The sequence below is a fragment of the Chlamydotis macqueenii genome, chromosome 4 (assembly GCF_036417535.1).
Source record: "Chlamydotis macqueenii isolate bChlMac1 chromosome 4, bChlMac1.mat, whole genome shotgun sequence".
NCBI classification, from domain to species: domain Eukaryota; kingdom Metazoa; phylum Chordata; class Aves; order Otidiformes; family Otididae; genus Chlamydotis; species Chlamydotis macqueenii.
The window spans coordinates 70,515,841-70,532,323 of NC_141559.1; the positions used below are offsets into that span (position 1 = coordinate 70,515,841).

At 35.4% G+C, this 16,483-nt stretch overlaps 1 protein-coding gene across 5 annotated transcripts in view; it reads right to left on the reverse strand.

Moving 5' to 3' along the window:
* STX18 (syntaxin 18) overlaps positions 1-16,483 on the reverse strand; it is a 65,682-nt gene that overhangs the window by 24,396 nt on the left and 24,803 nt on the right. Inside the window, exons 2-3 of one of the 5 annotated variants that reach the window (XM_086747820.1) lie at positions 3,876-3,943; positions 2,218-2,247 (exon numbers count right to left, since the gene is read on the reverse strand). In XM_086747820.1, coding sequence (XP_086603946.1) covers positions 2,218-2,247; positions 3,876-3,943 — 98 coding nt within the window. Of the gene's footprint in view, positions 1-2,058; positions 2,248-3,875; positions 3,944-16,483 lie in introns of all 5 variants that reach the window. The other 4 variants (XM_086747824.1, XM_086747823.1, XM_086747822.1 and 1 more) reach the window with 4 other exon arrangements.

Here is a 16,483-nt window from a genome sequence, read left to right on the forward strand (position 1 = left end):
ATGTGCAATCAATAACAACGTCAGTCACTCAGTCTTTGGTACTCATTCAATGTTTTCATTATTTATAATTTTTCCTTAAAATGTGTGTTGTAGAGAAAGCCCAAGTTTTCACCGTTATTGCCACAGACTTTACGATTAATACAACCTCCAATTTTTAAGCCAAATGACAAGAAATAACCACACATTTGGATAGAAATTTGAAGGAGGAGCTTCTGTACGTGCCCCGCTGTAAATCAGAGTTTTAACAGGCCAGTTTCAAGTTTCTCCCCATTGTAACTCATGCTGTCAGTGGAAGATCATACCACATCTCTGGCAGAAGTTCTGCCAGAGGAGAGAATCACGGTAGACAGGACAAAACAGGCAAGATGACAAAACAGAAAAGTTCCTTATCACAGAAAGCTGAAAACCAAGGTGCAAGAGAAAGCAAATGAATCGTGATAAAGAGGAGAGGATAAAGGTGCAATTGCAAGTAAGTCAGTAAGCTTAGATCACTGCATCACCAGTTCCATGAGTTTTGCCAGTCACGGATTTTATAGCTAACAGTCAAATCAAGAAGGTCAATGAGCAATTACTTATTCTTAAGCTTTTCAGACCCAATTTAGGTACTTCAGTTTAAATATTTAAAGTTTGATAAAATGGGTCAGGGTCTTAGTTTCTATTAACTCTTCTTCCAGTTGTCTTCAACATTGCTAAAAATCTTCCTTTAAAAATGAATTAAAGACATTCCCTCTGTAGCAGGCTATTTTATGTATGCCAAAAATAAAAACTCTTATTAATAAAGAATTTATAGTCTGCAAAAGTAAGGTCAAAGAAGCAATCAAAGATCTGGATGTGACACATTATGAAGTTTTACAAGGCATACAATAATTCAACTTGGTAACTCAAAAGCCAAATTTCACCAACACCTAATGTTGAAGTTGAAAAACAAATAGCAGGATCAACAAAATACAGAGTAGTCAGATTTCATGAACAAAATTACACCTCCTACATAAAGTCCTGCATAGTCTTTCAGTATTAAATGGTTTTAAAATCTTCCTCACAGCCTAAATACTAAAAAGTTATTAAAACTGCTGTCTTGAATGAATGAGGCATTTGCTGACTGTGAGACGACAGCATGGATGTTACGATCCTATTTGCATCCACAAAGTAGAACAGCAGAAGCAATGTAGCACGGAATTTGACAGTACTATGTATTTTAAGTTTGACCATTATGACAGGATCAACTATAATCACAGATGATATCTGGAACATTATTTTATGGCTTAATATAGAACGGACACTACTTTTTTTCCTCTCCTTAGTTAATGCCTGAGGGCGTGGGTGAAAAATCACTGAGAATTACCATGATAACTGGTTAAAACAGAGTTTACAAAAAAGAAACTAAAAACTTCTAGAGACCAAGATAGCTTGGACAAATTTTTACTTCTCTTATCACTTCAATTTTGTGCACACTACTGTTAAAAAAACCCAAACAAACAAACAAAAAAAACAAAAAAAAAAAAAACAAAAAAAGGCAAGTAGTACCCCAAATTTAGCCACTCCTCCCTTCTCTCACTGCAATTATTTGCAGTTTCTCAGCTTATGCATTGACATAAAGTTTTCAAACGGTAGAAACAGTTATTTCAGTATTAAATTGGTAGCTCCACCTAGTGTTGTTCATGACCCGTTCCAACAGAAATTAAAGAGCAGAGAGCTAGCCATAACATGTAGCTGTACACTACTGCTTGCTGCTTGGAAAAGCAGTTCCTCATACACCTTGCACACAGAACTGATACCCACACCCCCGAGCTGCATTTTCACTGGCACTCGCTATGAAGAGCTCTCATAGCCTTACACTTAAAACATCTAAAATCTTCATATCTTTTTTTGTTGCACTTTTGAAACAACAAAATACTGCTTTTAAAATCTCAGGGAGACAAAAAGCAGTGCCAGAAATCTTCTAGAAAATTACTTAGGGACACATTTTGATATCACTGATTGTATAGTATCGCTATTACTGTGACAGATCAGTTCAGGCTGGGGTCGGATAGCTGTCTAGATAACACTCTTATTTGGGACCTGTGAAGCCTTTCGGAGAAAGGTATTAAATTTACTTGGGACTTAATATCTTCAACCCAAGATGACTTTAGATTGCATTTTCTCTACCTTGATTGCAGCAACAGCTTAGCTTTAGTCAGGGTTGTGGCAGAATCAGAATGCAGACAAGGGCTGACTCACCCCATGCAATACTGCAGTGATGCTGAGGGACTGCAGAAATACAACACAGGAAACTGTGCAGTTTCAGAAGATCCTTTAAAAGGAGAAGTTTACCTACACTGTTTCATTTGGATATACCTCCCCCCAGAAAAACCTCAACCAACTGGGTTTCGCACATGTCAGATGACTGAAAAAAAAAAAAAAAAAAAAGACATTCAGTTGTTTTAAGTTAAAACTCCCTCCCCAGCCCCTCACGCCAACAAAGGGCATTGCCACAATGATACACTTTTGTCACCTCAAGAATAGCTTGCTGACACTATCTTTAAAGTGGCAACACCCTAGAATCTGGAAATTTCGCTTCGTAGAAATTCATTGGCTTTTTTTTTGTAAAGGGCACATCCTAGTTGGGACGCATTAATACTGTATTGCATGCACTGTACATTCTTCCAATTTTACATCTGGTTGGAATTTTAGAAGTTTTGTTTTTGAACCATGAATCTCAAAATAAAAACTGGAGTCTCAGAACCCTGGAGAACACCTCTTTCCCTGTGCACAACCAGGGTGGCAGATCATCCTGATTTAAAAGATGGTGTGATGAAGGCATGGCAATTTTGGTGAGCATTTTTCCACATACAAATATATTTCCCCCAAAGATAGCATTCACTGTATGTTATGTTGCAGTAAAGGAAACTGTTAAACTGTTAAACTTCTACTTAAAACAGCAAAGTTAGGTAAGTGGAAATACTTATGAAGTATTGTCTGTTTCTGGAATTAAATATTGTGCAAGCTATAATATCACTACTAAGTTTTCATGGAATAAGAGCTTCATTTAAAAAGTTTTCTATTTCTCAAATGATATAATTATTTGTGCTTGGTTCACCAAAATATTAGTTGCAGTAACATTTACATCTTAGGACAACTTAATTTAATAATTAATTAAGAACGTTAAATCCACAGATCACAAGATACTCTTTTTTTATTTCCTTACTAAAACCAACCTGCAAACTTGTTTTTTAATCTTCTAAAAATCCTCATACTAAAGCTATCAGCCAGTTAGCAGACACAGCAGTTTTGAATGTTTCCTGATGGCTGAGGAGAATCAAATCTTTCTCCAAACAATAATAACTACCAGAACCGAGTCTAAAGTTTTTGTCACAGAAAAGCAAATCCTATGTTGCTGCTGGCCCCTGACACCACGTTCTCAATGGTGTCTTCCATCTGAAATTCACATTCTGGAGTCTGAAGAGCTCACACCATTCTCGTCCAGGACCTGCTGATGCTACTGACTGGAGACTTAGTGACAACAGGTAGGTTTAGCGTCACAGAATGAAAAGTTTAACCTGGATCATGGAATCTAGTCTGTCCTGCAGTCTCAGGAACCACTTCAGAAACCCACACTGCAGGTCCTTAAAAGGTATTGGACTTGGCCTGCCAGGTTGCTTTGTTTCAGAACTCACTCCTAAGAGCCAGAAATCTTCAAGTTCTGTCTCATTTTATTTAGGACCATTTTTTTCTTCCAATAGCACTATTCTTCATCTTAAGTACCTTACATGGAGCTACTTAATAAGCAACCTATGTTTTGTTTTTAGTCATTATGCTCATAAGTTTTAAGCAGTTCACTTGATAAAATCTGAAAACAAATAAATAAATAAAACTATTTAAACATAACACACACTTACCTGTAAGCATTAATGTAATCCTTTCTGTGTTGCAGAAGAAAATCTTTCAGCTTTCCAATATGAGAAATCTAAATGAATAGAAACCATAATTAAACTTCAGTCAGACAACTGATAACTTTCATGTTTAAAGTTCAGTATTTCCCACTTCAAACACGAATTAGAAAAGTTTATTGTGTAATTAAACAGAATCATAAAATGTACTCTTTCATAGTATGATTTTCACATTTTGCAAGCAGTCAATAGCTAAAAATGATCAAAAAAAAGATGCTGTATGAAAGCAGAACTCAGAGAAGTAGTAGAAATACATATCTTCTATCCAAAACCATAAGCTAAACACTAAATATAACTACAATATTAAACATGAAAATAACAACACAAAACATTATCTAAACTGGCCATCAAGAATCTAATGTACATTTTAGAAAATCAATTCATTTTAGAAGATAATGAAAGAAAGTTTTAAACATTTTATTGATGAGGTATGATACAAGTCTTCAGGTTCAATTATTAGAACTTGTAGAGCAAGGTGCTGTCCCTCGTCTTTCTGGGTTTGGTTTTTTTTTTTTTTTTTTTGCTGTAAAATACGGGTCAGTTTGTGCCCACATGGAAGTAATATCTCTGTCCTCTGATAATCATTAGTAAGTTTTTCCAGAGGATACATCCCTACCAAATTTCTATTTCTGTATTTCCACTTCATTGTGGATACATTTTGCTATAAATTCACTTGATTTTCTTTACCAAAAGTCTTGACAAAAATCCTTTGAGATGATGAAAAAACTCCTAAAAAGCTGAAAGAACTTTTGCAAACTTTAGTCTGATTTAAAATACTTGGTGTAGCAAAAGATTATTTTAGGGAATGGAGGAACTACAGAAATCTAGTTTATTTGGTGACAGAAATGAGATAACTACCAATACGGGTTCCTTGGTAGGTCTTGAAGGAGACATGATGGGGGTAGAGGGAGAAGGAGGAGAATTATATACATTTGTGGTATATATTTTCCAAGAGGGAGGCAGGGGGAACCTTTCTAAAGCGTATTCTCAAATATTCACTAATAATTCAGTGTAAAAAAAAAAAAAAAAAAAAAAAAGCATGCAAGGAATTTTACAAAACAATAGTTGTTTTAGTTTACAAATACCATAAATGTGGTTTACTCCATGTATCTGGGAAAAAGCATCAGAAGCTGTTCAAGTCTTAAAAATCCCATTTTCATGCAAACATTCCTTGTAATTAAACAAACAAACAAAAAAACAGAGAAAGAACACAGAATTACTTGGATAAATAGAAGACTAATTCCCCCATTAATTTTTTTTTTTGAGAGATCAGCAGCTCTTTGAAAAAAGTATGAGGAAAAAAATGTACTTAGTAAGACTGCAGTGATTTGTACAACTAAAAATAAGTGTTTTCTTGTGCAAATAAATACGCATATATTTCCCTATTCTTATTTGCTCCATTTCATTTTTACCCCAACTCATTCTATTGGATAAGAATTTTCCCAGCCTTCCTGTTTCAAGTTTTACATGTGATTAAAAGGAAAGGAAACTTCATCCCATTCATAGCAAACTGAGTTCTGTTAGCTCCTCCGGCAGATCTGAAGTTTCCTAAAGTGTGTTAGCACCGTCATACGCAATAAGAAGGGAAATAATGAAATCACTACAAGATCAATGAGGCACAAAGGATAAGCTAAACTATTCTACAGATGTTCCTTCTCATTGCCACTGGAACTTATTTTTTTGTATACTAATAAGCTTCTCAGCTCAGAGTTGGTATGTCATGAAATTTGCTGAATAGGTAAATTAAGCCTGACTATGAAAGCAAAACATTTAAAACAGTCACACAGTGTTTCAGTAGAACAATAATACTTAATAGGCAGAAAGAAAGTACTATAGAGGACAATGAGTGGAAATGTAAAGTAAGAAACACATTTCAAAACATTTACATTAATATGTGAACAGACACTAAACTCAAAAAGAGATTAGCAAAACTTTATAAGTAATAAATCTTAATATTACTGCAATAGCTACAATTTAGGAGTGATTAACAAGCAGAAAGAATTAGAATGACAAGCAAGAACACGGTCTTACAGTAATTAATTCATCTAGTCACAAAGAGCATTCTATTTAGGCTAAAATTGTCATCATGTGTTTGAATTGCACTGACCCCACTTTGCCTCTCCTTCATTTGTAAAGCTATTTTCATGAATTTAGAATGACACCATTATGCCCATACTCGCATCAAGCTCTCAGTTCCCAAGATTTGCATCAGAAGTGAGACTTCTTGTTCTACTTTCCCTCAAATTCTAACAGCATCTTCTGTGATCCTGCACTGCTGCTATTGCTATTTTGCCTTTCTTACTGTGTACTACTGGTATAGTTTTAAATCTGTCATTACCATATCAACAAAATTACACAATTTTTACGAAGAAGGTCTCACTAGCATAACAGGGAATGTGAATTTTATTCAAAAAACCACAGATTTTTTTTGGGGGGGGGGAGGCTGGGGGAATACAATGCTTAATCTTCTGCAGATACGAAATATCCCTAATTATACAAATATAAATCTTGAAAATATCTCCAGTGTCATCAGCCTGCAATTATTCTGGGGTTATCAGAGGCACACCATACACTCTTTACAAAGCTACCAATCTCCAGCCTAAAGGTACTAAAGCATCTCCCTATTCCAACTGAATGGCTTTATTAGAATCCTACTGCTCTTATTATGAATAAGAGCCGTCAAATTTCCAGGTTTACTGATTACCAACTTCTATCCAACTGTTCTTGTTTCAAAACAGTCCTTTCCCTTAAAAGCTCTGCTCCCTGCATATGTGTTTGAATTTACCATCAGTAATCTTATCTCCCTCTAGCTTCTGTAGCCCCAGACAAATGACCCCAAGCTTTTCATTTCTTCTCACAAAATAGTTCTGAAGTTGCCTAACCCATAACTTTCCCTTGCTTCAGTTTGCATCCATCCTTTCCCAATGCAGATGACTAGAAGGGCATTCACTGGTGTCAGTTTGTAACTCAGCTGGAAATATCTTTTCTTCCACCATTTTCATTTATTAATTTTGAGCTTATTCTTTGTTTCGATCTCTAAATACATACTCTACTGCTGAATTTCTTTCCTCTCCCCACAACTACAGACCTCAGAGTCATTCAGCACTTGCTGTAACATATGATGCTCCTCCATCTCCTTCCTCCGAGTATTCCCTCATCAGTAAATTTTACCGTTCCATCTTACTCTGGGATTGATTTTAAAACTCATATTATTTAACACTGTCCTTATTTTAGGGGATGCAAAAAGTAATTCCACTATTAATCTCTCTTCAACCCAACACTTTTTTCAACATTGAAGCATTGCTTCTGCTTATTCATCTTGCTCAGTTAATATTTTCTCTGGTGATGTCCTCTAAATTTCCTGTTAGCACTTTGTCATACACCTTACCATCAGACACCAGGTCACCTTATGAAGGAAAAGCAGGTTTTCTGAAAGCATCAAGTTGGTTGGGCACGTTCTATTTTCAGTAAGATAGCAAACTGTACGGCATTGTACTTTGCCTTCTACTTATCTTTTTCCCCTTAAAATCTTTTCTGAATCCTGGACCACTTTTGGGTCAGACCCTGCTGATGCCATTATCAGTTTCACTCTGCTGACTTAATTACAGGAATTAAATTCACTTCCCTCTGATCAAATGGTACCATCTTCAATTTAATGTACTTTCATCAGAAATAGCTGCCTTCAGTGGGTTACTCAAATCCACTGTGTTTGAACTCAACCCAGAGATTATCTGAAAACCAATACTGACTGCATTACAGTTCTGAGATTTTGTACAAATTTCCAATTCCATGCTCTGATTCCCAGTACATATCTTGCTTTTACCCTGCTGGTTCATGGCTTCTTCCTTATTACTTTAGTCTGGAGACCATGCCTAAACTAGTCTTCATATATACTTAACTGCATGACATTAACATATATACTTAACTGCATTACTTAGATAGCTGAAGAATATTTTAACTTCAGGGGGTTTTAATACCATTGGTTAACTCATTGTGATTTTCAGCAAACCTGATTTTATCTCTACAAAGCCCTCCCTTCTACAAAAGTTTTTTTGGCCAGTTAATGTCTCTCTCTCCCTGCTTTTTACTGCCTTTAGGCTAATTTTTTGTATCTTCTCTAATCTTTCAAGTAGACCTAGAACAATTTTAAATCCCACTTGCATTTCAGCATTTCTGTTTTTTTTTTCCACTCCATTTACCCATCCATCATAACTTCAATTTCTTATTTGCTGTATATGCCTGTTTTCAAAACAATTATACCACCAGTCGACACAGCCTTCAAAAGGATAGATGAAAGCAATTTGAAGATGAAGCACAAACACATCTGAGTATTGGCCTCCTGTCACGGTTCTCATTCTCTGCCGCTGGAAATTTCTTCTTCTCTTAAAGTCTGGAGCAGAGAAATAAGTCTCTACTTCAGCCTTGCAATAATGAAATTATTTTGTTTTTCCCTGAAGGGATAGGAGGCCTTAGAGAAATGCCCTTCATAGTTTTAGCACTCTTGCACTAAAGTAAGACTAAATGCACCTTATGGAGAAGAACACTACTGAATTTCCAGATATAACTGTCATTTTTTACGAGAATCATGGGAAAAAATATCTTTCCTCCCAATATTGCCAACATTAGTTATACAGTTACACTAACAGCATGCTCTCGAGCTTCTGTTCACTACCAGAATATGAAGGGTTACACTCCTCCTGAACACGAAGGCTGCTTACAAAATTCCAAGGTCTCCCTTTTCCCATTCCCACTGCCCCTCCCCTGAGGGTCAATACCACACACCAAAATACTGATATGACTTTTTTAAACATTACTTTTCTGGAAATGGGAGTTAATAATGCTTAAGTACCTGTATCAGCACAAGGGAGAGTAGAAGCTGGATAGCACCAGCAGGGAACTTCCTAAAACATACATGAAAAGGGGTATATTTAGTTACAACTTAAGAAATTTAACATGATAACCTCCTAAGCTCAAGTACCAAAGCTGGTGTTATTTTAAAACTCCCAAGTGTAGTTCTGATCGTGAAAAACCAATTGATTCTCTACAGTGAAGCAGCAGTAGTTATCCACTCGGTGGCAACAAAAGCGTCAGCATCACCCAAGTGAAAAAAACACTATAAATTCACATTAAAGCCTGTAATGTAACTTTAAAAAGTTACTTCAGGTTCCAGTTTGCACTTTAAAAAGTTTATCTTCATTGTAAAGTACCTCTTTAACAGACACATCTGTATTTTGTTGCCACTGTATATTTTTCAAACAACTCTTATTAAAACATGAAAGCAAAAATCGCATATAATGCAGGTCCAGCACAAAGGGAAGTCGTGAATGGCTGCCATCTGCTACCACAGGTGGCATGCACAGCTCTATTTATACTTGGGGCCTTCACTAAAAACGGTAGATGTTCTTCTATTTAGAGATTTTTCTTGTGATTTTAGAGCAGGCTATATTTTTAAGTAATAAGAGAATCAGGAAAGCATTCCCTCCAAAGCAGCATCTTCAAAAGATGCATGCACTTTAGAACAAAGTTGCTGACTCTGCTTCCTTCAGTATCTTAGCAGTACATACAACATTTCTTTCCACTCCCAACAAAGAATTGATCACTCATGAAACAGTAGGTTCCAATTTGCATACGTTTAACCCACTGCAAGAAGCAGCAGCATTGTTTACGATTAAAATGATTGGAGCAGGTTCCCGTGACATATTGTAGGGAAAATTCGACAGCGCTGAATAGTCATTTTCATTGAACAAACATAGCGTTTTATCAAGCTTACTCTTCCATCAGAACAATAAGCAACTATTTACTACCATATAAAATTGACTGTTACACTTTGCACTGTACTGCCACTCTGAATTGTTAAAAGATGTACTTTGTTAAAGGAAACTTTAAAAATACTTAAACCCAAAATATAATAGGCTCATACAAAAGTCATAAGAGACATGGCATTTACTGTTGATTCAGCAGCATTGACAAGCACTGCTGATGGAAATATTTTAACCATAAAAATTAAAAATAAGTAATTTTAAAAAAAAGTTTTATATTTGGTTTTTCAGTATGTCCAAAAAGCCTAATCTTTATGTGTCTTACCTAAACAGATCCCACCTACAGATCCATAAAAGGGTGACTGCATTCTACAATCCCCTCTGCAAACAGCAGAAAATTTAAGATTTTTAACAGTATTTATATCTAGACACCTATCGTGTTTTTGATTCTAACCACACAGTCAACCCAAACATACCCACTGCCTATTTCAGAAGAAATTAAGAATTTCAATAAGACATTAAGTGACATACAAAGACTACATGTTTCCGACCAAAACAAAAAAAAGTAGTATCAATACTAGCAGGAGATACAGTAATTGATTAAAAAAACATGAACTTGTTTTTATTACAAAAACATTGTTTCCAATGTCTAGACTGTATTTAAAAAAAAAAAAAAAAAAAAAAAAAAAAGGAAATTTTCCATGGTTAGTGCATATAAAGAAGGCAAGCTTTTTCAGAAGTCTGGAATAAAAGCTGAACAGTTTAGTATATTTAGGATAGTATAAACATAAATATATAAATCAAATTTATATTAAATAAATTTTAAAATTAAGAGCTTGGGCTCTTACCTAAACTACTGCAGGTGGGAAAGACGAGTTAGAAAAGTTTTGATGCAGAAATGACTCCTATGGACAAGTTTTCCCACTACAAACCACCTTCGATTAGACAGTTATGAACCTTTTAAACATATAACGCATGAAAGGCCAGGTCCCACATGGCTTCCTTCTAAGTTATATTTTAAGCACTGTCAGCCCACTGAATTCACACAGGCTCCTGTGGGATGTCGCCTAAGAACAGACAAGATTTTGTTTTTCAAGTTACCTGGACGCTACATTTCAGAAACTGGAAACTTCAAAAGACGAAATGATATAATTCCCCAACACAGTGACAAGGAACAAAGATTAAACCAATTAAATTAAAGCATAGATTAACTCAGAGGTGAAGCTTCAGGTCTGAATTTCACTGTGAAAACTGTTGTTTAAAGGGTTTGGATGGTGAGGACTCGGTAGGCCATGAGGTGGTGCTGTCCTACCAGAATTCATCGCAGAGGAGCACTGGCTGCCTCCAGACTTCAACCGGCCAGTTTTCAGCTGATTTGTCTCTTGAGGGGATACATTTGGTTTAGGTTTCCCCAGCAAACGTGAAAGTTTCTAAAATAGGTCACGCAGATCAATTGCTCTCGTAATCTGAAACCCAAAAGAGCAAATAATATCTAAACTGCGGCATGGGGGTGGCCCAACGCTGGAAGCGGGGAGCGAGGAGACAGCCAGCCTGGCTACCTCTAATCTTGGGAAAATTGTGACTTTGTTCAGCTTCTGCTTTACATCAGCTGCTATGTTACAGCAGCAAGGGGCTGTTGGAAACATTTTAGTTGCAATTTATTAGTAGTCTTGCAGTCACAGCAAAGGGATTAACATAACCAAGAACGGGGGTGTTGTATTAATAAAATATGCGGTAAATGGGACACAAACATTCAAAATTTAATAAACTGAATTAAAAGCCGTGAAAATGAAGACTGAGGTGTTTTCACTCTTCAAGGTAAAAATGGCACAAAACTTTTTAAATATTTAAAAAGTAAAATGTGTAATATTATCAGTATTTTTCTAATTTAAAGTAACTTTTTTTTTTTTGTAAAATCCAAGTAAAATTTTAAGGAATCATTGCAAAGATTTGCATTAGCAATTGTGAGATACTGGAAGATAAAACCTGTTTGCAGAATACCCCAGGCAGTATTCGGTGATCACTAACAAACCGATTAAGAAACCTCTGAACTGCAGTAAGAAGCAAAGCCAATTTCCTAACACCTGGTCTGGAGCAGAAAATGCTTCCTTTTGCTTAACATCAAACTGGCAAAACCAAAAGAGAAAAAATGCACTGTCTTGCATAGTAAAGAAAAAAAAAAAAAACAGCTTGCTTTTAAAGGAAATATTTTTTTTTAATTCCTGCTTTACTTACCATGTATTTATAAATACTGCCTACAGTTCAACAATTGTCTCTCAAATTTTCACTACTGTCAGTTGACATTTTAGATATTTAAGCCTCTAAAGTGCACTTTACATCTGCACTTGGTTATTTTGATTTTTTTATTCACTGTTTATTATACAAAGTGGAAAATTTGATTGCAAATAAATCACTATCATATCAGCCTAAAAGCCTCACATTTCATCCTACCTTGCTTTCCTTAAAAATAATCCAGAGTTGGTATAAGATTTGGTCAAGTGCACGATTAAGAGGTTTGGGTTTTTTTGTTGTTGTTGTTGGTTTTGGGGGATTTTTTTTGGTTGTTTTTTTTTTTGTTTTTTAAATTTTTTATATAATTGCAAACCATTTTTCATTTAACACTCTTCTAACAAAAGTAAAGCAAAACTAAGACGTAAGAGTTTGAAAGCTCCAGTTCCCCACTGACCACAATAAAGACTGAAAATACCCAATACTATCACCAGATGAAGGTTTCACTGGGGTGTTATTTGGGGATGAGATTGCTGTATGTTTTAAAATTGTGTATGGCACCTACAGCAAACTCCAACTGTATAGAAAAATTATTTTGAAGCCATTGACTTTTTTTTTTCAGATTGAAATTATCCTAAAGCATACTGTATATTCTGAAAAGTATTTTGATGTTTTGTATATAATGTATTTATAAATACAGAAAAAATATTTTATAGGATATATAGAAAAATATTTTATAAATACTGAATTTCAGTTCTGAACCAGAAAACTGCAATACAGTTAGAATTTAAGATATAGAGGTCGGTGTTAATTTTGTCACTGTCTTCTTAGGTCTTGTGGGGACACACTGTTTGATACCTGCACGTACAGAAGCACATCTAAATATTCTGAAAATGGTCTGTAGAGAGTTAACAGGAACATGAGGTGACCTCCAGAAAAAAATAACAGTACGCTTTCTACAATGTAACATCATGCTAAATGCTTTTAGTAACCATTCTTCACTTATTCTCTGCAGCAACAAATAGTTTCAATAAAAAAAGCAACATCTGATTTTAATAAAACCTACTATTTGCCTTTTTCTTGTTTATTGTCCAACTCTAATCATAACTTTCTTTAACATTTATATATTTACACAATCATCCAAAACCTCATTGACTAAAATATAAACCCCACAACAACTGTGGGGAATGTTTTGGTTGAGAGATAAAAGTAAATTGGTCAAAACAAATATTTGCAATAATTGGCCTTTACCATTGCTGTTCAAAATACTCTATTTACAGCCTTTTAGTAACTGCATTCAACTTTGCTTGTGTCTTTCTGTAAGAGATATTTTTCTCATCCCTGTTCTCACAGTCTGAACCCATTTGGTACTACGTTTTCTTGATGCAAAGATGGTTTACGATATAAAGAGATTTCCAGTCTCATTTAACAAGTACACAGTAATAAGAGGTTACTCTGTCTAACCATCATTATGAGATTCAGAATCCAAGTTTTTGCAGTGCAATTCACGGAGAGTTACGTGTGCCTGTGCTCACTTTGGGACTAAGCTGACCCCACTTCAGCGGAAGCCATCACAGGGCACGGAGCAGCTGAGCCCGCGGCACCAGCTGTGCTGACGCGCTCTCTACTGAGGCTGTGGCTGGACCCGAGCTTCCTTCGCGCACGCCACACTCCCACGCTCCTCTGCCAGGCCCTTGTCATGGAGGATTCTACATTTTCCATGTCTGTACACTAATACACCTATCAGTGATGCAGCACGAACTGACACAGCACTTACTCTGTTTCAAAACCCTACCACTCTGTCAAATACAATTCATGGGGACAAACACCATTCTGCTTCAGTGTTCAAGTATTTTTCTGCATTTTCACCATCAGTACAACAGTGTTCTTATTGCAAAACCCCTTTCATTAAGTTTCAATACCTTCGTTTGTATTACACAGATGAAATATTACTTCAGTGGTTGCTCTAGCATTTATGCCAAATAATGTTTCTCCCCCATTAAAACACTGGGCCAGACCAAGCAAACACCCAGTTGGAAGTGAGAAGTTTATGTTTCCTTATCTAAAGAACACATATACATCAGGCACAAAAGCAAATAAATAAATATACTGAAAAGAAGCTAATTCTGTACACATTAAGCTTTTCATCCAAGTGCTTTATGGTATCAGCAGAAAAATTAACAGAAAGGGCCCTTTCCCCTCCCAGCTCCCACCTCACGTAACAGGAAATCCCAAGACCTGGATCATCTGCCCTAAATCTTAGGAACGAGGCCCAGACGTAATGCCTCTGAAAAATCCTTTCCCTTAGAGTACATCGCTCTGTCATATTTCTATTAACTACCAAACGACCATTAGCTTCCCAAGGTAACACATGATGAGGCACGAACAAGTGTCTCTGGACTCCTGTATTAGTTCACCACAAAATTCTGTTCATGTTGGTTTTGATCTACCCAAGTGGGTATTTGCCAATTGGTTTGGCCTATGAAAAAAATGGTCCCCCTCAGCCATTAGGGAGAATAAGTTCTACTTGAAAAAACTCCAGTAGACAGTCACGTAGAAATTTCTCCCGAGAAAGTGCCTGCAGAATGTGGGAGCAGTAAGCTTTAGCTGTAATTGAATCAATGCTATTTTTTTTTTGCATCTGAGTAATGCTGACAATTCAAAAGTATATTTTTAATCACTGAAAGCAGAAACACTTGACAAGAATTTAAAGTTGTGAAGTAAGGCACTTTTCCTTTCTCACTTTCTCTCAGCCATGAATCTCAGTAAGATTTTTTTTTTTTAAATATCAATTTCCTGCAATTTTGGTAATTTTAGAGTATAATTATTTTTACATTTTTATGATGCCTTTGGGGTATCATTACAAATATTTTTTAAGCATTTAAACTTAGAAAAATAAAATTAAATAATAGCTTCTCTTAAGGAGAGACTGTCAGTCCTGTTCTGAATAAACAATCTCTTTTAAAAGCAATCTAGAGATTTATATCCCCTGTAACCATAGAAATTAATCTTGAGTTTAAACAAAATAGAGTAAAACGTATTTTATTTAATGAAAATCAGAACACTGGTATTGCAAATTAAAGTTGGGTTTCTGGTTTTTTTAATTCAACAGACAGCTTTGTATGCAGTCATGAGATTTTACTTGATGGGCTACTTCTTACAACTTAATCATACTCACTTAACCAATTTGAACAAAGCATTCAGATTTCTGAGTATTTTAATTTTACTCGAGATAGATGTCAATCAGTAAGAAAAAATGTTAAAGACTTTTAGGATTAAAGAAGCTGAAGTTAAATACAAGAAACATTTAATAATATAAGCAATCATGAGAAACTGCTATGACATTGTGAGGCCAACAAGAAGACAACAGAAAAATTTTTGAGTTTTTAATTAAAAAAGTTTGGGAATAACAGAGAAGAAAAAAAATCAAATCACAAACTGGGAAACATTTTTATATGTCAGCGTAGCTAAAAAAAAAAAAAAAAAAAAAGACATTATGCTCAGAAATAAACAGTGTTTCCTACAGACTAAGAGTATTTACAAGGTTCCATGAAACATTCCAGCATGCAGACCCCCAAAAACAATGATAATGCATAAAGAACTTCAGGATTAAAATAATTAAATATTTATAGCTCAGTTAACTAAGAGACAAAAAGAGCACTGGCATTTGCTGTATTTTCAAAAAAAGCAAGGAAAAGAACCTAAAGTTCACATGAGGAAATACTGATATGCTTCAAAACACGACAACAAAACAAGAAATCATAGCCCAAAACCTAGAAAATTTTTCACATCACAATAGACTGAAATAGTTTCCTATGGCAACACCCATAACAGCCACATAAATCTAACAGAAGTTGTGAAAAAGTACAAGCATACAGTAGAAGGAATCTTTACCAAAAGAAATATAACCTAACAGATAATTTCTCTAATTCCCATATGTATTATTATGAACTATTGTGTAGCACTTCTAGCTGCTACATTACCTGTACATAAGGTTGTCTTCTATCCCTCCCTCAATCATATCCATAAGAAATGATCAGACAATATCAGGAAAAAAAAATTCAGCCTTATTTACAACTGGAAAGCTAAACTGTAAACTCTACACTCTAAACTAAATTATTCCGTTATATGATGACAGATATCTCACTGAAGAAAGGAAACAAAGAAAATTAAGCTGCTCAAAAACCAGAAGTTTCTAAAAAGACAGTAACATTTCATGAGCCACAGTACCAACTCATGAAGGCCCTCTACATGGGGTGACTCACTGTCTGGCTTTGCTATTTGGAAAGCAGCAAGCTGCTATGATACTTGCAGCTGAAAAACATAGTGTTTCCCGTAATTTAAAACTATTCCAACTTAAAATTACTCCAATTTAAAATTATTCCTATTTTATTCTTTTTTTTCCCCTCACTGTCTGTGATAAAGAGATGAGTTTCCAGAATGGCATTGCCCTTACCTCCTTAACTGAGGGTCTTTTAAAGAAGGAGGTGAACAGCTGAATGGGGAAGGGCAGCTCTTCCAAAAGCACTGATTTCAAAGAGTAGGTTCTGTTGCCAATACATAAAATCA